The sequence below is a fragment of the Ammodytes marinus genome, assembly GCF_949987685.1.
Source record: "Ammodytes marinus genome assembly, chromosome: 20".
In the NCBI taxonomy this organism is placed as follows: domain Eukaryota; kingdom Metazoa; phylum Chordata; class Actinopteri; order Uranoscopiformes; family Ammodytidae; genus Ammodytes; species Ammodytes marinus.
Window position 1 is genome coordinate 20030695 of NC_137224.1, and position 22802 is coordinate 20053496.

Genomic DNA, 22802 nt, shown 5'->3' on the forward strand with positions numbered 1-22802 from the left:
CAATTTAGAATAGCAATGGGAGAGCGAAAAGAGAGCTCCGTCCTCGCAGGACAGTTTATTTCGGCTTGCCACAATATGAGGGAATAATAGTCTACACTGTTTCATTTTGTTTTGTTTTATTCATGATAATCAATAACATCTAATGTGTAAATAAGCAATTATTCTGCCCCCCAACCATCTTTAAGTGGTCACACTATTTTCGACCACTTTCGGATCCATGTATGTGTAGGGCACTTCCAGACCCTCGTTTCTGACCTTGATGGTTGAACTTAACTCTTCAAGCTTTCCTTGAAAAGCCTTTATCTCCTTGCAGGGAATCTCCTCAGTGAAATGGTTCTCCGGGTATTGGCCGAGAGGGACCTGATGGGATCAGAGACACATTTAAACGTTTAGCAAACATAAACTATTGGCAAAACCATGTACAATTGGAGGAACCTTTTGTGGCTAAAATAGGATTGTAAAATAATAACCTATGTTACACAAATTAAATATAAATGTGACTTATGTCATTTTTCATTAGGTATTTGGCACTCACCATGTCAGAAGACTGCTTGCTGAGTAGCCAAGTGATGGCATTTGCCCTCGCTGTTGTCATGATGTCAGGGAGAGTCTTCAGCAGAGTGTCCTCACTTGTTGTCCCCTTTGTGGTTGGTGGAGGAAGTTTCAAAGTGTTGGGACTGTTGGGCATCCAGCCACCATAGCTGTGCTGCAATGAATAAATTAACAGACTTGTTACTCATACTTGTTTGAAGCCCTGCCATGTCACTCTATTGGTCAATCGTTTAGTACTTTTTCCTACACTGAAATATTTCAGCAACTATGAGATGTATTGCCAGTAAATTTGGATTGGAACGTTCATGGCCCACAGGGATGGATGCTACTGAAATTGGCGATTCCCTGACTTTTTCACCAGCACCATGATTAAGGTAAACATTTTAGTTTTTTAATGAAATATCTTGACAACCTTTTGTTAGATTGTCATTAGATTTGGTTTAGACATGAATATTGACATCAGGATAAACTGTGACAGCTTTGGTGACTTTTCACATTGGCTATCTCACATCAAAATATCCTTTTCTCTTACACTTTGGTTTTATTTATTATGTCCATCAAACATGTTCAATACATTGTGTTTTGTGCTAGCTAGCAAATGTTTACTAGCCTCGAAATCCAGATCCACATCTAGAACGATGTAGGGTCTGGCCACGATCAATATACCTTCCCAACTCAAGGGGCGGCACCTGAGCGTGCATTTCAAATAGCACTGCATGCAATTGGATAGCAGTGTTTCTTTCAGGATTTATTCATTTCTCTCCGGTTCAGAGAAAACTGAAAAACACCATTCCATTCAACATCAATAGTAACATTCAAATTGATCATCCCAATAAATTAAATGGATTCACCTGTCCAGAGTTTACAGCCGAGTGCTGTGCTGAGCAGGTGAAGATCACCATGGTGACGAATTTGACCATCTCAGCAACGGAGGTGAGTCTCTGTGGAATTCCTGATAATTACAGGGAATAAACTGTACATTAACACATCAACATGAAGACATTTGACTCATGTTTGCATTATAATAACACAGTGAAATCTTAATAAGCACAAATATCATCATCAATGATTGAGGATTTCTTTAAAACCCACCTGTGTAGGGATTGCTTGACTTTTTCAGCTGTCTTAACATTCCCAAACTCTCATTGGATTTTAAGTAAAGATTGGAAGAACCTATATCACAGGCAGAAATAGCTGCAGCCATCTCTTCGATGCAATCAGGCAAATGTCCGGGCCCTGACGGCTTCCCTGCAGAGTTCTAAAAAAAGTTTTCTGTACTTCTTTCCCCACAATTGTCTTCCGTTCTATCTGAATCCTACAGACAAGGCTCTCTCCCTCCATCCTTTGCCGAAGCCTGCATCACTCTTATTGCTAAAAAAGATAAAGATCCAACCGAATGCGCTTCACACAGACCAGTTTCCCTCCTTAACACAGATGCTAAAATCTTAGCTAAGGTTCTAGCTCGGAGACTAGAGACTGTCCTCCCTACGGTTATATCTTAGGACCAGACTGGTTTTGTGAAGAGCAGACATTCTTTAACGTACGTCGATTATTAGATATCATTTACTCTGCTTCCGAGGACATCCCTGAGTGTCAATTGATGCAGAAAAAGCATTTGACCGCGTCGAGTGGGTTTATCTATAGGCGGCTCTTGACAAATTTGGTTTCGGGTCAAACTTTATATCGTGGATCAGGTTACTATACTCTCACCCTTTAGCCTCAGTTCGGACAAATTCTCAGATTTCCAAGCCGTCCGACTTACATCGTGGAACCCGCCAGGGGTGTCCTCTGAGCCCCATGCTTTTTGACTTAGCCATTGAACCCCTTGCCATAGCCTTCTGTAGCTGTGAGGACATATCCGGTATTTGGAGGGTCGGCATACAGCATAAGGTCTCCCTATATGCTGATGACCTTCTGCTTTTTGTTTCGAGCCCAGACACATCTCTGCAGTCTGCTTTGTCATTGCTCAATCATTTCAGTCAATTTTCAGGCTATAAGATAAATCTTGGAAAAAGCTAACAGTTTCCCATTAACTATGAAGTACAAGCACCGGTCCTTAAAAACAAACCGTTTAAAATAGAAAAAAACAAGCTCTCAAACTTGGGCATTTCAGTTACAAAGAAGCACAAGGATCTTTTCAAAGAGAACTTTATCAATCTGTTTAATCAGATCAAACAAACGATTACGCAATGGTCACCCCTATCAATGTCTCTTGTTGGCCGAATAAACTCAATTAAAATGACCATTCTACCAAAGTTTTTGTACCTCTTTCAGGCCTTACCAGTTTTTATCCCCATGTCCTTTTTTGACCAACTCGACTCAACTCTTTCCTCCTATATATGGAGAGGTAAGTGGCCTTGTCTCAATAAGACCCACCTCCAAAAAACCAAAGCTGCTGGCGGCCTGGCTCTACCAAACTTTCGTTTTTACTATTGGGCTGCCAACCTGCGCTGCCTTTCATTTTGGTCTTTCTTTCACAATCAGCCCAATTGTCCTGACTGGGTAGCCATGGAATTACATACAGACGATAATATGTCCGTGCCTGCATTACTTGGAGCCCCACTTCCACTCCCCTCGATTAAATCTTTAAAAAATCCAGTGGTTAAACACTCTCTAGGGATATGGGTTCAATTTAGGAAACATTTTGGGTTGCATAACTTCTCCCTGCTGAGCCCTATTGCATCAAACCACCTTTTAAGACCATCAACCCAAGATCCTGTCTTTAAAGAATGGCAGAAGAAGGGTATTGTGTACTTCAAAAACCTGTATATGGGTAACACTTTAGCATAATTTGAACAACTAAGCAACAAATTCGGTCTTCAAAGGTCAGATTTTTTCAGATATTTGCAAACAAGGCATTTTGTGCTATCCAAATTGACCAGCTCTTCTATACCAGCAGACAACCCTTGTTGATTTTGTTCTTTCTATTAACCCATCTCAAAAGAGACTTGTCTCTGCGTTTTATGGCAGGATGTTGGATCTAAGACATGCCTCTATGGACAAGATCAAAGCAGCATGGGAAGGGGACCTGTGCTTCTCTTTAGCGGAAGATACATGGAGCTCCATTCTTAAACATGTTAATTCCACCTCGATATGCGCTCGACATTGCCTAATCCAATTCAAAGTGGTTCATAGGGCTCGTATCTCAAAAGCCAAATTATCCACAATTTACCCTGATGTTAGTCCACTGTGGTTAAAGCTCACATATTATGCACTTTGCTGTCAATTTTATATGGTCTAAGTAGTCCCTAATACTTATTTTTTTAGATGTTTCCTGAAAAACCCGTTCAGATCATTTATTGTAGCAAGCCTCTATACCCTGATTGTCCTCTGGTCTCAGGATGACCTATATTTGTGCGATCTGGCTGGCCCCTCCCACCTCTCTGTCGGGCTTTCTTTATATGTCCATGGGGCTCTCCCACCGTCTCTGCCGTGCTCTCGCGATACTAGAGAGACACTGCGTGACTGCGAACACAGTGTTTACCCGGAGCTAAGCCATACTTTTAACAATTTGATATGACCTGACATGATTTAAACCAGTGAAAACAGTAGCTTCAAAGTGTGATTTCTACAGGAATATCTTCCCATCCTTTGTCATGTTAAAAACGAGTCATTTTCAGACTGCTGTGGGGAATATAAACAGTGTGTTATGAGCAAAAGCTGGTTGCTTGTTCCAAAGCTAATAGCTATACACCAGTCAGGCAAAACTACCAATAAAAACTATTATTTTAGTTTCACCGTTTAAAAAAAAGCACAGGTAGCTTCCTATCCGTTGTGTTATTAAAAACGAGGCATTAATAGACTGCTGTGGTTAAGATAAATTAGTGGAGTATGAGCAAAAGCATTCTGTGTTGGTGTATGTAACATTCAGGCTGTACTATGGGCATCTTGTCGCTTAGCGGGGAAAGCAACATGGCTGTCGCTCTGAAAATTTTCCAGAGGATCTCGGGGCCGTGGACCAATAAGAAATGGGGGGGGGGGTGGGGTTATCATAGACTACTGCTAATGTGGGGGGGAAGCATGGACATATAAAGAAAATATGGGGATGTGGCTGTGCAGTTTATGACGTCATAAACCGCGAGAATTCTGAACGGAGAATATTGGGGGGAGAGGTGGGGCTTTTCAGAAAGGGGGAGAGCGAGAAAAGGAGAGATTGTTATTTTTTGGGATATTTTGGCAGTCTCTAGGCACACCGTGGACCCATGGATATGTTGGAACTAGAGGTGGGCATAGATTAATTTTTTTAATCTAGATTAATCTAGATTAATTTTGAAATTAATCTAGATTAAAATGGCTCATTTGAATTCATTCATAATATGCGTGTGCTCCCTAAATAATGACTCAAAGTAAGTCTTTGAGAACGTGTTTCTCAAGCCAGGTGGCGCATCAGACCAGGGGCTCATCTCCTGTTTCCAACATGCATCACAAACTGCTTGAGGAAGCTGTTCTACTATGATAATTGGTGATGAAAATAAATAATGTTCAACAAGATGTACTTGTGTTTACAAACTGTTTATTCAGTTAAACATGAACTTTGAACTGTAGGCCATAAGAGGTAACGATGAATTGTTTAGGGCTGCAACTAACGATTATTTCAATAATCGATTAATCGGTCGATTATTTTTTCGATTAATCGATGAATCGGATAAAAAAAATAAACATTTGTAAATGCTGCATCTTTATTCAAAAACTGAACATTACTTCAAATTCACAGTGCACACTGAAGTGTCAAAACACCAGGTTATTGCTCCAACGTCCCGGAACTATTAAAAGTAATATTAAAGGTACTACGAGTAAGTCGGCACGTTGGCGACACCTTTGAACAAAAGCGGTAGTATTATTACGACGCCAGCTGTCGTGAAGCTGTTTGCTTGCTCGTGCAGGGCTGCAAGATTCAAATAATCAGGAAGCAATATGGTGCGTGTCCGTGTGTGGACTCTTTTCGGCTCGGTGAGAGTGGTGGTGACACAGCATCTACTAATGCCAGTAAGTGCTAAACACACCTGATTGCAATGAGTTGATGCATTGTCACCTCTCACGGAGCTGAACGAGTCTTTAGTAGGCTACCGCTCATTCATTTAGGAGTAAACACTGCAGTCTAGGTTCACTCCGTGAAATTGTGTAGGCCTATACGTTGCTTGGCAACGCCCTCCCACCCGCCTATCACTCTCCCTTTTTTGCTTTTCTTCATTGCATTTTCTTTTTTTGCTTTGATGGTTCAGCCCCGTAACCGTTATGAATTATGACGACAAATAACTGTCTCAAACAAGGCTCCCGCTCCCCTTCTAGGGTGACCAGATCGCATTTCCATTACTTTTCACACGTCCCGCAAATTGAGACGTTGTCCCGCATTGTTATTGAAAGTGAGCCCCCCTTTTTAAATGCGTGTTTTATAATCTGGTAGCCTATATATCCGATAGCTGTGTGGAGACAGCAGTCTGTGAGTGTGCGTCTCTCCGTTTGTCTCTGTGTGTGTGTATCGCACTGTCGGGGGGCTGCTGGGCTCATCGGGCTGTGTGAAGGTGCTGCCTGCTTCAGCATTTCCTTTCTGTTACTTCAAAATAAAAGCCAACTCACGTTTGTCAAGTGAAATGCTTATGTGAAGCCAGTGAAATGCTTTTAATGTGAAGCCGCAGCCTTAACTCTATTTGTTTAACAGTAGCTAACTTAACTGCTGCGCGCTGATCTAAAGATAGTGTTTTTTAATATAGAAAGCCGTGTCTCTGGCATTACCGGTGGTGACACGAGTTTATTTTGTTAAAGAAAACGGCACTTTGTCCCGCACAAACGTAGTCTTTGTCCCACATCTGGTGAATTGGGATCTGGTCTCCCTATCCCCTTCCCTCACCTGGAGCCATAGGCTTCTCAAATCGCGTTCCTGCGCCACACTGAAATCTGCGACCAATGCGGATATGTGACCATAGAGCATGCACGCGTGAACCGAAAATCGGACTGGGTGTACGACCAGATCAAATGCAGTAATAAAAACTATATAAAAACGTCTTTCTTTGCACTGATGGACTTGTTTGCTGTAAAAGGTAATTTATGATTATGAGAGGAAACATGAGGCTGTTTAAAAGATATTTAAAAGTTACTCGTTGCCGCTTTAAATGATAAAAAATTAATAATAAACTTAACTGGGATAACACAAAAAAAAACATACAATGTATGATATACATTTATACAGTATAAGGGATGTCCATGGTAAACCAGTCAACCGATAATATTTTTAACCGGTAAATACTAACGGTTAAAAAAATTAAATCATCTTAATTTCTCTCAGATGACAGGAGAGTTAATTTGTATTGATATTGATACCATTTTCAAGACTCCTTAACGATCCAAGTCTTTATTGATATCAAAATTGATAATTTTCTATTATTTTGTTGAAATAGAACTTGTATTATTGCTTTAATTGCTGATATGATCATAGCTCAAGATAGGACATTAAACAGGTCATAATTCCATTCCATCTTTACTATCTATATTATCTTGCTGGGAAAACAAGTTTCGCCAAAATCTCAAATTTCTTTTTTTTTGTGTTGCATTTGAACTAGTGGTGGGCCGATAACGGCGTTAACGGCTGCGTTAACGCCAAACTCTTATCGGGCGATAAAAAAAATATCGCCGTTAATCTCTTAATTCCACCTCCTGTTCGGCTCAGGGGAGATGCTGTTCGCCGTCGGGGTGAACCCCCTTCAGCACGTGAAGGCTCGCTTCACGTGCGGGAAAGCTATAGCGTGAGCGGCCACAGCTTGTATTTTGGTCATATCTAACACTGGACTGCAGGCCTATATAAAAGTGTTGTACCTTTGCTTTCTTTGGGTTAAAAAAAACTCCATCAACTCAGTATCCGTCTAGTCCAAAAAAACTCTGTCAGCTGCTGCTGCAGACGGTGTGCAGACGTGCTCGGAGAATCGGCATCGGCGCATCAACAGTCATTCAATGCAGCGGCAGTAATCATACAACCGAACGGTGTAGAAAGTCCCGTCAGTTAAAAATAGTGATCCAGATTTTAAATCCATGTTAAAATCGGAAGGATATAAAGCTAGTTAGCTTAAAAAAAGTAGCAAACATGTCAACTGTGATGTGTTCAGGCCGGCTCAGTAATATGATTGATGTGTTCAAATGCAACACAAAAAAAAAGAAATTTGAGATTTTGGCGAAACTTGTTTTCCCAGCAAGATAAAATAGATAGTAAAGATGGAATGGAATTATGACCTGTTTAATGTCCTATCTTGAGCTATGATCATATCAGCAATTAAAGCAATAATACAAGTTCTATTTCAACAAAATAATAGAAAATTATCAATTTTGATATCAATAAAGACTTGGATCGTTAAGGAGTCTTGAAAATGGTATCAATATCAATACAAATTAACTCTCCTGTCATCTGAGAGAAATTAAGATGATTTAATTTTTTTAACCGTTAGTATTTACCGGTTAAAAATATTATCGGTTGACTGGTTTACCATGGACATCCCTTATACTGTATAAATGTATATCATACATTGTATGTTTTTTTTTGTGTTATCCCAGTTAAGTTTATTATTAATTTTTTATCATTTAATATTACTTTTAATAGTTCCGGGACGTTGGAGCAATAACCTGGTGTTTTGACACTTCAGTGTGCACTGTGAATTTGAAGTAATGTTCAGTTTTTGAATAAAGATGCAGCATTTACAAATGTTTATTTTTTTTATCCGATTCATCGATTAATCGAAAAAATAATCGACCGATTAATCGATTATTGAAATAATCGTTAGTTGCAGCCCTAAACAATTCATCGTTACCTCTTATGGCCTACAGTTCAAAGTTCATGTTTAACTGAATAAACAGTTTGTAAACACAAGTACATCTTGTTGAACATTATTTATTTTCATCACCAATTATCATAGTAGAACAGCTTCCTCAAGCAGTTTGTGATGCATGTTGGAAACAGGAGATGAGCCCCTGGTCTGATGCGCCACCTGGCTTGAGAAACACGTTCTCAAAGACTTACTTTGAGTCATTATTTAGGGAGCACACGCATATTATGAATGAATTCAAATGAGCCATTTTAATCTAGATTAATCTAGATTAATTTCAAAATTAATCTAGATGAATCTAGATTAAAAAAATTAATCTATGCCCACCTCTAATTTGAACACATCAATCATATTACTGAGCCGGCCTGAACACATCACAGTTGACATGTTTGCTACTTTTTTTAAGCTAACTAGCTTTATATCCTTCCGATTTTAACATGGATTTAAAATCTGGATCACTATTTTTAACTGACGGGACTTTCTACACCGTTCGGTTGTATGATTACTGCCGCTGCATTGAATGACTGTTGATGCGCCGATGCCGATTCTCCGAGCACGTCTGCACACCGTCTGCAGCAGCAGCTGACAGAGTTTTTTTGGACTAGACGGATACTGAGTTGATGGAGTTTTTTTTAACCCAAAGAAAGCAAAGGTACAACACTTTTATATAGGCCTGCAGTCCAGTGTTAGATATGACCAAAATACAAGCTGTGGCCGCTCACGCTATAGCTTTCCCGCACGTGAAGCGAGCCTTCACGTGCTGAAGGGGGTTCACCCCGACGGCGAACAGCATCTCCCCTGAGCCGAACAGGAGGTGGAATTAAGAGATTAACGGCGATATTTTTTTTATCGCCCGATAAGAGTTTGGCGTTAACGCAGCCGTTAACGCCGTTATCGGCCCACCACTAGTTGGAACACATTTAAAAAGTGCATGTAGCATAATATGTGACCTTTAAGATGTAACATATATGAAGCCTCTCTACTTCATATGTATTGGTTGTTTCCCAGCCTTAACAAATTCTGGGTAGAGGTCTTCCAAACATTATCTCAGGTGTTAATCAATTTGGAACCAAAACCTTTAATTGCACTTTTTGGGGTCACAGACGAGGTTTAACTGCAGTTAAGCGACGTACTATAGCTTTTGCCTCTCTTCTGGCCCGGCGAACCATTTTGTTGAGGTGGAGGGAACCTGTCCCGCCCACTCATGCACAATGGCTGAGAGATGTTATGTCCTGCCTTAAGCTAGAGAAAATTAGGTACTCGCTTCGGCACTCTAGTGCAGGCTTTCAGAAAGCATGGGGACCTTTTTTGGGCTCATTTCAGGCTCTGTGAACAGGCAGTGATTTGGGAGGGATTATTTTTGGGTATTTTGATGTTTATTTTATTTTACTGTTTGTCTTGATTTAAGTGGCATAAGTTGTTTTTTATTTATTCTTTCACACCACTCGTCTGCAACAAATTAACAACTGTTTCACTTTTCTATACAAAAAAAACAAATAAAAAGATCTTGATTTAAAAAAAAAAAAAAAAAAACCCACCTGTGCATTCTTGGGAAAGGAATCCTTTTTCAAAAATGTCCGAGATCCAATCCTGCAATTCGGTGTCTTGCGCGACCTCACCATCACTTTTGTAGTAGTAGCTGAGCACTCCATGCACGAAACTTTAAGAAATGAACATACAGTAAGTTCAGTAAGGGCATGTTCACACCAGCTTTGTTTATTGCGGTTGAAACGAATCTTGGAACATTTAAGCCCTTGATACGGTATTTGGGTTTGTTTGAACGCAGTCCGAGACTCTGGTGCGCACTAAACAACTCTGACTCCGCTTGAAAGAGGTTGTCTCGGGCTGCTTAGTAGATGGTAGAAATTGCGAGCGATTTGCTTTTACACTCACCAAACTGTCTGACAGCATTTCCATGCATGTGACTTAAGTTAACAATGTATAGTCCGTTTGAGTTTTGCCTTTGTGAACGCGAACCGAAACATCTAAAAAAACTAAACTATGTAGGGGAGACCGGGGTAAGTAGGCACACTTTTTACTCTAGTGAGAATTGCTCATCACCTAAACATCTTTCAATATTCATTCCTACATTAAATTTAAGCTTAAGGTGTTGGCTTGAAATGTGAACCCCTCACTTTTTCTAACTTATTGTAATAAAGAAGAAATTTACCATCAAAGACACTAACACATTGTGACAACCAACCCCATCAAGGGGTCGGTTGTCACACACTATGGGGTTGTTTGTCACAATGTTATCTTTATGGGAAAAATGTTAAAAAGAGGGCAAGAAAGCAGAACTACATTTGAAAGTTTAATTTCATTTGTCAAGTTGAAAAATAGGCCTACATAACTTTATGCATCTTAACACAAAATGAGCAAGGAATTAACAAAAAGGAAATCCATATTAAGACCAACCTACTGTATGTAACAACATAAAGAACAAAACAAATAGGTCTAACAATAATAGCCTTCTCAACTAGGATACACACATTCACTATCTGAGTTACAGTGATGGCAAATGTAGGGTCTGCTCACTCTAACTAAGCAGAGATTGTGTGCCCACTGGTTGCACATACAACACTTCTCCCTTACCTCCCCTGAACGGGTGCTGGAGAACGTTTCCATACAAACCAAACACAAACTATCCTCTTCATCTGATGAAGATTCCTCCTCCTGTCTCTTTCTCTTCTGTTTCTTCTTCCCCAGCTGGGGTGGAGTGCACTGGGGTGCAGTAGCCTTGGCAACTGGTCTAGTCTGGGATGCACTTGGTCGTTTTGATTTTGTTGCCCTTTTTCTCTTTTGCATGCTAGCTGCCTTTCCTGCTCAATTCTCTCCTTCTCTGCGGTGTCAGTGAGGATACAGCTTGACATTTCCTTTTGTTATTGGGTTCCTTTCCTGGCTGCACCCTTTGGATAACATGTGAAATTCCTTTGTAAGACGCTATTTGGCAAGGAACGCAATAGGATAACATTTCGTCTCTAATCCTTTTTGGTGCACCCTGTCAGATTAATCATATTTACTGTAACATGCTGTGCAAAGAGCACTGTATTTCTTTCTTTTTTTCTTTGAATTCTTCACGGCCTTTAAATGTGTTCTAACCTCACAGTGTAAGACTTTAGACTGTATAGTTTTGAAACTTCATGTCCTTAAAACTCAATAGAAAGTGCCTATTATACCCGTGAAGGATATCCCAAAGCTTGAGTCCATCATCCCTGTAGTAGTAGTTTGGCACATCCTGGAGCCCACGGTCAGCAATGTCATCTGGTATACAGAGAGATCTGTAGGTAATTGAGGAGAGTGATCTCTGCAGGATGGTGATCATAGCCTCTCCACCAGAAGCTGCAGACTAGGGAACAGTCAAACATGTAAGGGATATTGTAAGAGCTGAATACTATGCATGGTAATAAAAAAAAATAACAACATTGTTTAGACAGTTGTCCACTGAGGGCATTGGTCTTCTCATACCCTTGTGAAAGCTCCTCCATCAGATATGAGAAGCGCTCGAGCCAACAAGTTGATGTTCAGAACGTAGCGAGTGTGAGGTATGAGAAGCTGGGGGGAAAAAGGAACTCTGGTATTGACACTATTACTTTTTAAGTCAGGAATCTTGATGCATTCATGCCATTTAGCACGGTGAAAAACTTTCAGTTACCTTGTACAGTGGATGCACCATGGGCACATTGCGCAGCAGTGAAACTGCAAATACTTCAGCCAGCAGATGAGTGCGCATCAGGTGGACATTGAGTTGGTGCTCGCTGAAATCTGCACCTCTCACAAAAACCTTGGCCAACAACCAGTCATACTCAGTGTCAGTAGGCAAGAAGATGGGATTGTCCTCTGCTGGAGTCTGCTTCAGCTGCAGGAAAAGGAAGTGGGATGTTGTTCATTCAATCCATTAACAGGATTTGTCTAAAATATTTAAGGTTTTTGTTGTTGTTGCTGTTGTTTCAATACTTATTGCTTAAAGTAGATTCAGATGAGGGGGATTTGTTTACATTTGCGGAGCCTGCAGTTTGTTTACAAAACATATTTACTCTACATACTGTATAATTCTTAGTTTTTAATAATTCTATTATAACTCAACTCAGTTATTTTTGAGGAACTTGAAAAAAAACCATAGATAGTATGAAAAAAACGCACGACTAGAATATGATTTAAATCAAAACTGTGGGTCAGGCTGCTGTAAACAACAACTGTGAAACAGTGACTTTTCAGGAAGCTTTCTAACTTCTAACAGTCTTCCAGAGATCCAATATTCTTGTGAGTGAAGTTTGTTTACTTCCCTCACACACCCAAAGTTACAAAGTGCACATTTAGGAGGTTGCCTCATGTTGGTAATGGCAATGAAAATACTTTAAAAGGATGCTTTTTCTCTGATGTATACTCTTCATTAATGTTTTTTCTGTCTTATCTATCATATGTCAACTCCATCATACTCAGTTTTAATACATATTTACTCTTTGCTATAATCGAGTTCTAATCTCACCTGAATAGCAATCGGAATCAATTTATATCCTTTCTTCTCATCAGGTGTTTTGTGGAGAAGCACGAGGGGAGCCATCAAGTACTGCCTCTTGTCTTTAATGATGTTTCCCTGCAGTCCATCCAAAAGCTTGTAGTCGCACAGGAATATGTTGCCTTCCTGTTAGAAATTTTTGTGTAAATGATAAATTATTTGACTCATAACACAGAGTGTGCACATAACATAATCTAAGTAAACTTGTGCAAATGAACCATGCTATTCTAAATTTGACTTGTAATGTAAGTTTCACCTGTCAAGCTAAACTAAAATGACAAAGGAGTTTGGAAGTTAAACTAGTATACTATCAAAAAAGAAAAAGAAAAATACCTGCATTTCTTCAGTTAAGTTGATTGACACCATGGCCTCAGTGACTGGGAAGTTCTCTGGCAGTAGTGAACAACGTCGGATCAACATGGGGTTAACACCATTCAGGTACTGGTAGCCAAAAAAGGCATCCTCTCTCCAATGTTCCTGGACATAGTCTGGAAAAAGAACAGAGTTGAAGTTCATTGGGTTTCAAAGTTTGGGCTAGAATATCTTTCTCTACCACTGTTAGTAGCTGATACAAATCATGTGAAATTGGAAAAAGTTACTTGTTTTCCCTTGAGCAAAACCTACAACTAGGAAACTTCTAAATGTTTCCATACATGCAAATCCTTCTTTAAAATAGACAAATTAGTATTTACTAAACCAAATTACTTATCTTAGCTAAGGAACAAAAACAATTACAATATTTTTTATGTCGCATAATGGAATGCCATTGAGTATCTGAAAGAATACAATTAAGTGTGTACTATTATGCATACAATGTCAAGAATGACATTAAACTATATTACAGTACCTGATATTTTGGTCCGTTTGTCGCAGAACACCCGTTTTATAGTTCTAATATCAGGCCAGTCGTCCGTGCAACCCGTCAGGGCTTTTAGGTTTAGTTTATTTAACCTAAAACATAAAAGGGAGGAATAATTTTATTATGATGCCTCAAATCGTTTCAAAGATAGATAGATAGATAGATAGATAGATAGATAGATAGATAGATAGATAGATAGATAGATAGATAGATAGATAGATAGATAGATAGATAGATAGATAGATAGATAGATAGATAGATAGATAGATAGATAGATAGATAGATAGATAGATAGATAGATAGAATTCACCCTTTGTTCATAGTGTAGTCAAACTCTCTAGCCTTGATGAATGAAAATGTGACTTCAGGAGGCAGAGGTTGCTTCTGATCCTTCTTTGCCTTCATGTTGTGGGGCATTCCCTCTGTATCATTGAACACAACCCAGCTGGGATCAATAGAGAAGAAGAGAGTGGTGAGACACTTATCAGTGTATCTGCAGTTTTCATTTGGAGAATGCAAACGTAATGTGTGCATGTTATTATGTGCACGCCCGAGAATAACAAGGGCATGCAAATATTAATATTCCTCAGGCTTCAACACATTATTTTTCCGCCAAAGTTTGAGTTGCAACTCCTCCCGCACTGTTGCACCTAGAATGTACTCCTCCCCCACCGGGAATCGTGTGCTATTACTTTTTCTATTACTTTTCTAAGTAGTCCTCCACATGGTGGCGCTGTTATTTGGCCCCGAATGAAAAGTTTGATAGTCCCTCTTCACACCATAAGTCCGTCTGACTTGAAATTTCTCACCCAGGTCCAGCTCCAGGTGCTCTACAAAAAACCCTGTGGGACCATATAGGGCCTCCTAGAAAAATGTTAAGATAATGTGCTTGAGCTGAAATACAGTTATTCAAGTACACTTTTTTCAAATTGTAATATTTCAGCCCCGAAATGTCTGGGCTTAGCAGCTAATTGGCCATACCCCATTAACCATTGGGCCTGTCATCATACAACTTGGTATATATGTGCATAACACGGGTGGTAGCATGCTCAACCTATATGGGGCACCACAAATGCCAAAACCATAAATGCAATGTTTAGTCCACGCCCCCTTACTCCGATTGACTTGGAATGTTTTACACAAGTACAGTTTATGATGCTCAACAAACTAGTCTCTCGGACCATAGAGGTCAGCCATTATAGATTTTACCTCATTTGAATAAACTGCATGTGTAATGTAATTCATGGATTTCCAACCTATCATCACCAAATCTGGTACACAGCCTTAGTGGGCCGACATACACATGTGTATAACATTTTAGCGAGATAGCTCAAGAAACATGGCCGCCATTAACGAAAATGTCTTCACAAGAGGGGGCCTTTGCTGTAATTTGCCATGACTGTTTGACCAACTGTCCAATCAGACCCAAACTTGGGACTTATCTTCAGAAAGAGTTCACTTTGAGCCGGGCTTACAGGGGGCGCCGCGGATGCTGGGTTAGCGGTCGGAGACGGGCAGCATGCACATTCTACAGTGGGGGAAATAAGTATTTGATCCCTCACCGATTTTGTAAGTTTGCCCACTTACAATGAAATGAGCGGTCTATAATTTTACTGCTAGGTTTATTTTAACAGTGATAGACAGAATATCAAAAAGAAAATCCAGAAAATCACATAAAAAAAAAAAGATAGAAATTATTTTGCATTTCATGGAGTGAAATAAGTATTTGATCCCCTACCAACCATAAAGAATTCTGGCTCCCACAGATGAATCCTCGTGCTTTAAAAAAGCATTCCTAATCTCAACTAGTTTCCTGTATAAAACACACCGGTCTCAACTTGTTACCTGTATAAAAGACACCTGTCCACAGAGTGAATAAATCAAACTCCAAGATCTCCATCATGGGCAAGACCAAAGAGCTGTCTAAGGACATCAGGGACAAGATTGTAGACCTGCAAGGCTGAATAGACTACAAGACCATTGGCGAGAAGCTGGGTGAGAAGGAGACAACTGTTGGTGCAATTATTTGAAAATGAAAGAAACACAAAATGACCATCAATCTCCCTTTGTCTGGGGCTCCATGCAAGATCTCACCTTGTCGGGTATCAATGATCATGAGAAAGGTTAGGGATCAGCCCAGATCTACACGGGAGGAGCTTGTTTATGATCCCAAGGCAGCTGGGACCACAGTCACCAAGAAAACATTTGGTAACACACTATGCCGTAATGGATTGAAATCCTGTAGTGCCCGTAAGGTCCCCCTGCTCAAGAAGGGACATGTACAGAACCGTCTGAAGTTTGCCAATGAACACCTGAACGACTCAGAGAATGCTTGGGAGAAGGTGATGTGGTCAAATTAGAACAAAATCAAGTTTTTTAGTATCATAGTGACTCGCCATGCTTGGAGGAAGAGGAATTCTCACTATAACCCCAAGAACACCATCCTCACAGTCATGCAGGGAGGTTGAAGCATTATGCTTTGGTGTTGTTTCTCTTCTAAGGGGACAGGTGGACTTCACTGCATCGAGGGAACTATGGATGGGGCCATGTATCATGAAATACTGGGTGACAACCTCTTTCTCTCAGCCAGGTCTGTAAAAATGGGTCGTGGATGGGTCTTCCATCACGTCAATGACCCTAAAAATACAGCAAAGGCAACAAAGGAGTGGCTTAAGAAGAAGCACATTAAGGTCATGGAGTGGCCTAGCCAGTCTCTGGACCTTAATCCAATAGATCTGTGGAGGGAACTGAAGCTCAAGCGACAGCCTAGAAACCTTAAAGATTAGGAGAGGATCTGCAAAGAGGAGTGGTCCAAATATCCTCCTGAGATGTGTGCAAACCTGGTCATCAAGACACGTCTGACCTCTGTACTTCCCAACAAGGGTTTCTCCACCAAGTACTAAGCAATGTTTTGATAGGGGATCAAATACTTATTTCACTCAATGAAATGCAAAATAATTTCTATCTTTTTTTTTATGTGATTTTCTGGATTTTCTTTTTGATGTTCTGTCTATCACTGTTAAAATAAACCTATTAAAATTATAGAACGCTCATTTCATTGTAAGTGGGCAAACTTACAAAATCAGTGAGGGATCAAATACTTATTTCCTCCACTGTATATAGTGTTGTAGTATTATATATTTGAATAAACTCTAGCAGGTGTTACAATGTCACATGGGGGGGGTTAATTTATCATCATAATCCACAAATACAATCAACCAAAGAGGGAGCAGGCTTAAATGCAGGTTAGTTTTGGGATGCATGAAGCTAAAAATGAATATAAGCGCTATAAAAGCGCTGAAATCTCACCGATAGTCTTTCTTTCGCTGCCTCAGCTCCTCCTTCCGACTGTACTTGCCAAGATCATGGTTCTCATCAAAGACTCTCAGAGCTTAAAAAAGAAATCACAGCGAGGATTAAAAATTGTTGATAGCTACAGTATGTTAGCATTAATATTCTCCTTATAGCCATCTTGCATAAATTGTCTTTCTACCGTTTTTCTTCAGGCAGTGAACCACACACACACACACACCTGTCCCCTCTTTAAAACGGTGCACCTCACGGTCGGTGATCCAGTGGTAGATGGGAAAGTTGTAGGTGGGTTCGTCATGGACTTTCACTACCACCTTGGCAGGTAACCAGCGGTAGAAAGGAATCGGTGGGACAGACACTATGTCCAACTCTATCAGGACCAGCTTTCCAATGGAGGAAGGGCAGGACACGGTAAAACTAGACTCCTGCAGATGGACAAAGAGAGGTGACTGAGGCTCTGTGCTCTGTTTATGTGCAGATGCAAACCAGGCAAAAACAAGTGCAAATACAAATTTGTTACACAAATTATAGTTGAAAAGCACTTTGAGTGGCCTTGTGTTTGAATTGTGCTATATAAATAAACTTGCCTTGCCTTGAAGCACCTTGTGCTGGGCTTACACCAAAGGACTTTGAAAAGACTGACACCCTCTCACATCTAAAGACAATCAACTTACACCTGAAGACAATTAGTCATTAGTTCTCAGTCACAGACTGAGATTTTGAGAAGACAGGGGGTCTCATATTGCAAGACTACAACTAGATTCCTTTTAAAATTAATATTATTTCCAATCCTGCTACGGGGGATTAAAAGTGATTTCAGTGAAATCTAACGTTTTTTTTTAGCAGGTAAAATGGACTGGGTGTATAAACAACTATATGCCCTTATCACGTATGCATGATCACGTTTAAAACTGCAAATGCGATTGTGATTATGTTTAATAAAAAAAAAGTGAATTCAATATTCCGAGCGGGGGACATGTAGTTATTTGACCAAATGTATATGCTGATATCGTCCCAAAATAACTCTCACTCCTAACCCTGTATTTGACGGTAAAGTGTTAAGGTTGCGCGTGACAACCTGGTTCTCCACCTGAGGCTGCTACGTGAAAGTGTCCGGAAAAAGTGCATCGAAGCTGGACACAGGTCGCGACTAATGCCGCTCCTCCTGCGTCGTGTTTGGTGCTGAGAGAGTGTGACAGTGTGCACGTCATTTCGCTTGAGCCAACCCCTTAAAACTAACGATAATATCAAACCTGTTTGATGTCTATGTCGGAACGTCAAGACGGGGAGAAGACTGGCTGAAATCGGGTCGGAAGACCACCATACACTTAACGACCGAGATTACGGGCACGCGCCACAACTCCAGTAAGACTCCCGTGATTTCAGTCCGACATTGAAAGATTAGGCTCGTTCGACCTAACTTTCAGCTCGTCTGGAAAGTAGACGAGAGTAGCCGAGTGCAGTCGGGGGAGTGACGAAAATGCCTGACTGAAGCCGGACAGCTCCGAGTCGGAAGTAGCGTCCTTGTTGCGGATGCAGTTCGTTTTCTAGTTTTATTTTGAAGGCCTATTAGAAACATATTCGCAGGAGAGTCACACATGCTACAACCGATTAGAAGCAGAACACAACACAAAGACGAGTAAACACTTTAAAAGCGAGGGGCATTTTCAAAACAAGAAACGAGATATAAGCTAATATCCCCATTCCCCACACATCTTTATCTTTCTTGTTACTTTACTAGAACACCTACTTTTAAGTGATAAAGAATAATTTACAAGAATAATTTACAAATCCAAATAAAGGAGGTTTAGTATTTCTCCCTTCACATAACGAATATGATCGGCCTAAATAAAGAAGGTCTAAGAAAAGATCCCTTATTATTATTGTAGAGATGGATATGATGAACTGTATTATGATGTGTAACAAACAAACTACTTGTTGTAGTTTTGGTCTGGCTTTGCAACACTACATGTAAAATACAATCCCCAGACCATTTAGATCACTTGAAATAAGCCTATGATTTAATCTTAATGGTATAAAAATCACTTCACCAAGATCTTATGTGACTCAAGTTTGTGTTCACTTTTAAATATATCTATACAGGAGAGTTACACATCCAAATTATTTCTATGTCAAGGGTTCAGAGGTTTAACTCTGATTAAGTACATTTCTGCTTAAATGCATATTGTGGCGGCCTAATGATTAAACATAAATTAAAATCAAAAAGAATGGATCGTAATTTAATTTTGAGCGGTGATGTCAGACTTTTGCCTAACCAATTGGGGAAACGCATCAAAGGCACGAGGTTTAAACTCCCAATTAGCGCTCAGCTCCGCCTGTCAGCAAGACGTTTCCCATCAGACATTTCGCTCCCGCAGCCCGTGGGGAGCAACTGCAGCGACTTGCTCCAGTGTCTGTGTCCGTCTTGATACCGCGGGACTTCAAAGTCTCAAGCAGCCGAGCCGCAGCCAGCCACGGGTGCAAGTGGGACAAAAAGTCTAACCATAATGCAGTGCGCTCAGCAAGACGAGCGTCATAATTGCGCAGGTCTTAGCAAGACGGCGACAGGTCGAACGAGCCTATTGTCTGCGACTGTCAAATCGCGTGAAAAGTCGTGTAGTGTAAGCCCAGCATTGGTTGCGGAGTGGCATGCATGACCAGGGCTGGACTGGGACAAAAAATCGGCCCTGGCATTTTTGGCCATGGCAGCCCACCATGATTATTTATACGTTATGCGGAGGCAGGGGCGTTGCACCAAATTCTGTGCCCCTATACAGGAAGTCCTGATGGGCCCTCTGAGAGGCGGTCTTACAAAACAAACATATAAAAGCTATGTTTGTCTATAGTCCAAAACGTATCAGTGACTGGTCCCTCTCTGAGCCAGATAACAACACAATGTTTCTATTGATGAATGACCAAATTATTACGCGTACTTGAACACAACCTCTGGTCTAATGGCTCTTAATAAACATGCACACACACAGAGTGTTTCTCACAGGAATTTGGGAGACTGTGTCGTGGACCCTGGACCTTCTAGGGGGTCCGGGGGAATGCTACCCCGAAAGATTTTTTTTAAAATGTTAAAGTAAAATTCATCAATCTGGTGCACTTTGAGGAGAAAACTAAGGCTAAATCAACCGTTTCCTATGTAAGCTATTTAGTACTATTTTCTGGAATAATTTATAGACACAGAATGACCAAAAAGCAGAAAGAAGAAATGTTTAAAAAAATCCAGTCAGCTTCGGGAATTTTTTCCCTTTGTTTGTATTTTTTAATGGCCCAATATAGGCCCCTGATCTTCGTAGCCCCGAACAATGTTATTTAAAAAATAACAAAAATGTACTGACGAATGAAAGGCCCCTGATATCTGTTTTTTTTCCTAAATAACATTTTTCTGGGCCTTCAAAGATCAGGGGCCTATATTGAGCCAGTAAAAAAAATAAAACAATTAAAAAAATAGCCCCCCTCTGTGCAGCCCCCCTCTGCCTTGGGCCCCCCAAGCCTGTCCGCAGTCCGACGGCCCTGAACGTAACTGACCATCGTCAAATGCTCATAATTACCGAGTAGAAGTTGAATGCGATATAATACAATTCAATGCAGCCTCTGAATGGGCGGCCCTCTGCTGTGTGTGTGATTGGGCCAGGCCCAGCCAGCCTAGAACCACTCGTAATGAGTAATGGCCTGGGACAAAGTTTTATTTAACTTTCAGGTGAAGTTGACAGCACGCACATTTATATGTCCATGGCACTCCCGAGAGGGAAGGGCCGGGCCGAGTCACACAGCCGAGGGTCCATTAAAAAAAATTAAAAATTAAAAAAAATGATTTTAATTTTAATTTTTAATTTTTTTATCCTTTTTTTTCAGCATCCTGTTGCTGTACATTAGCCCCGATTAGCCCGAGATGGTGGGGGTTTACATCCGCTTCTCTGAAGTGGAATTAAATGTGCCTATAATCTACCAAAATTGAGGATTTGTGTTATAGCCTACACTAAAAGAGAGATATTTCAGACTTACCTTTCCTTGGCAAAAATATCCATCGTTCCTGAGGCACTCGCGGTTGCTCTCCCCTTTTGTGCCAACCAGCTTGATGTAGACATCGTTAAATGTAGTGGCAGATTCACGATCCACAGTGGATACGATCACTTCATAATCCACCATGTTCACCCCAGAAAGCAGAAGAATCCTTATGGGGAGACAATATTAGTTAAGGCGAGACACGGCAGACAAAAACATTTTGAGATTTGTGTCTATTTAGCTTCCATAACATGTCTTATTTCAAACTAGTATGGATAAAAGGTCCAACATATACGTTTTAGGTGTTTATTTTACTAAACATTGACTGCTTGCGTCTGTATTTTGCTTCTTAGCCCAGTTCAGACCAAAGATTAGCCTTGCAACTGCTTGCGACGAGACGGTATAGAACGTTGCGGGGGAGAAATCGCAGCAGTGTGAACTGCTCGTTGCAGCCATGGACATATGGTTGCAGCGCGTTGCAAGCAGTCGCAAGGAGTAGCAGAAGATTCAACATGTCAAATCGCAAGGTCCAGTTTTAGAACGTCCAGGCCAGCTCGTTGCGAGCAGTTGCGTCTCATTGCAAGGCGAATCTTTGGTCTGAAGCTTTAAACTTTTTAAGTTCGTCAAAAGTGAGCATTCTAAGGAAACATAGCGAGTTGCCCTAATGTGGGACACTTTTTGCAATTTCAATTTATGTACGATATTAACATATGAAGCCAATACATTTGACCCATACATGATACCATTCTGAAATCCCCAAGATGTTGGCTAATTAAAAGAGAAGAAATCATTCAGATATCATTCTCAGAGAAGTAATGGCACGTATATTAGTGATCCATGTGCAAAATTGCTCAAGAAAATGGGTTTGCTCTAATCTGGGACAGTGTGTCGCTCTAATCTGGGACAGTCTGTATTATGCAGGAAAAAAACAATATTCCTTTAACTAATTCAAGTCAAATTTATCTGCTCATTAACACATGGTCTTAGGTACATTACTCAGGTTTGATGGTTTCAATTTGAACAATACTTTTTTTGCCCTGGCTTCATATCCCAACTCTGCGCTTTGCCATTATAGCCTGACCTGTAATACATTGCATTGAGTTAACATAAGACATGAGAAAATTACTATTTCCTAGGCACATGATTGAATTAATTTCTATTTGCTTCAGGGAAGCTTTCTTTATAAGAGTATTGGACCTGTAAACCTTGAATAAAATTAATTTTGCAAATTTGATTTTCCTACATGTGTATTCCCCCACTTTAAATGACTGTCCCAGATTAGGCAAATCATGCTGTCCCACTTTTGGAAACACCTGTCCGAATGTGGGACAGCTAAAGATTGATTGAAGAAGAAAAAAACGTAAAACATTTTCCCAATATTATTGCATACTTTGATGCATAGTTATATCATAAACGTAATCTGATAACAAATGGCAACATTGTTTTGTTAATGAAAAATGTACAGCCTTAGCATTGAGTTCCTCTCAAACCTATGTCACTGTCCTTTTTCTGGACTTCACATGGTTTACTTCCTTTTTGACTGTTTCCCCTCCCTTATCTTTATAATCAAAATTGTGAATTCATGTGATTTCAATCACAGGGAACCCCTGCTTGGATTTGACAACAATATTATCTATTTACATGTGTCAGAAATAAGAGATAAATGCTCTGGACCTTAAGTGTCCCACATTAGGCAGTGTCCCACATTAGGGCAACTCACCCCAGCACCGCGGCCGCTGTC

General features: G+C 40.3%; 1 protein-coding gene across 1 annotated transcript; it reads right to left on the reverse strand.

Annotated features, from left to right (window-relative positions):
• Positions 1-160: 160 nt before the first annotated feature.
• On the reverse strand, positions 161-21226 carry LOC307266480 (polyunsaturated fatty acid lipoxygenase ALOX15B-like). The gene is made up of 14 exons (XM_080048515.1): positions 21062-21226; positions 17268-17472; positions 17045-17126; positions 14046-14180; positions 13724-13827; positions 13210-13364; positions 12847-13002; positions 12013-12216; positions 11826-11912; positions 11537-11706; positions 9899-10020; positions 1404-1504; positions 536-706; positions 161-360 (listed from the first exon to the last, which is right to left on the reverse strand). Exons 1-14 carry the CDS (start codon positions 21203-21205, stop codon positions 181-183), a joined length of 2016 nt encoding a protein of 671 aa, XP_079904641.1. The 5' UTR covers positions 21206-21226; the 3' UTR covers positions 161-180.
• Positions 21227-22802: the final 1576 nt, after the last annotated feature.

Excerpts from the sequence above, each read along its gene's own strand:
- LOC307266480 (XM_080048515.1), bottom strand. The coding sequence starts at position 21,205 with ATGGTGGATTATGAAGTGATCGTATCCACTGTGGATCGTGAATCTGCC. Across the intron at positions 17,473-21,061 it reads GATATTTTTGCCAAGGAAAG|GAGTCTAGTTTTACCGTGTC; the intron begins GTAAGTCTGAAA and ends GTCCATCTGCAG. Across the intron at positions 13,003-13,209 it reads ACTTAACTGAAGAAATGCAG|GAAGGCAACATATTCCTGTG; the intron begins GTATTTTTCTTT and ends AATTTCTAACAG.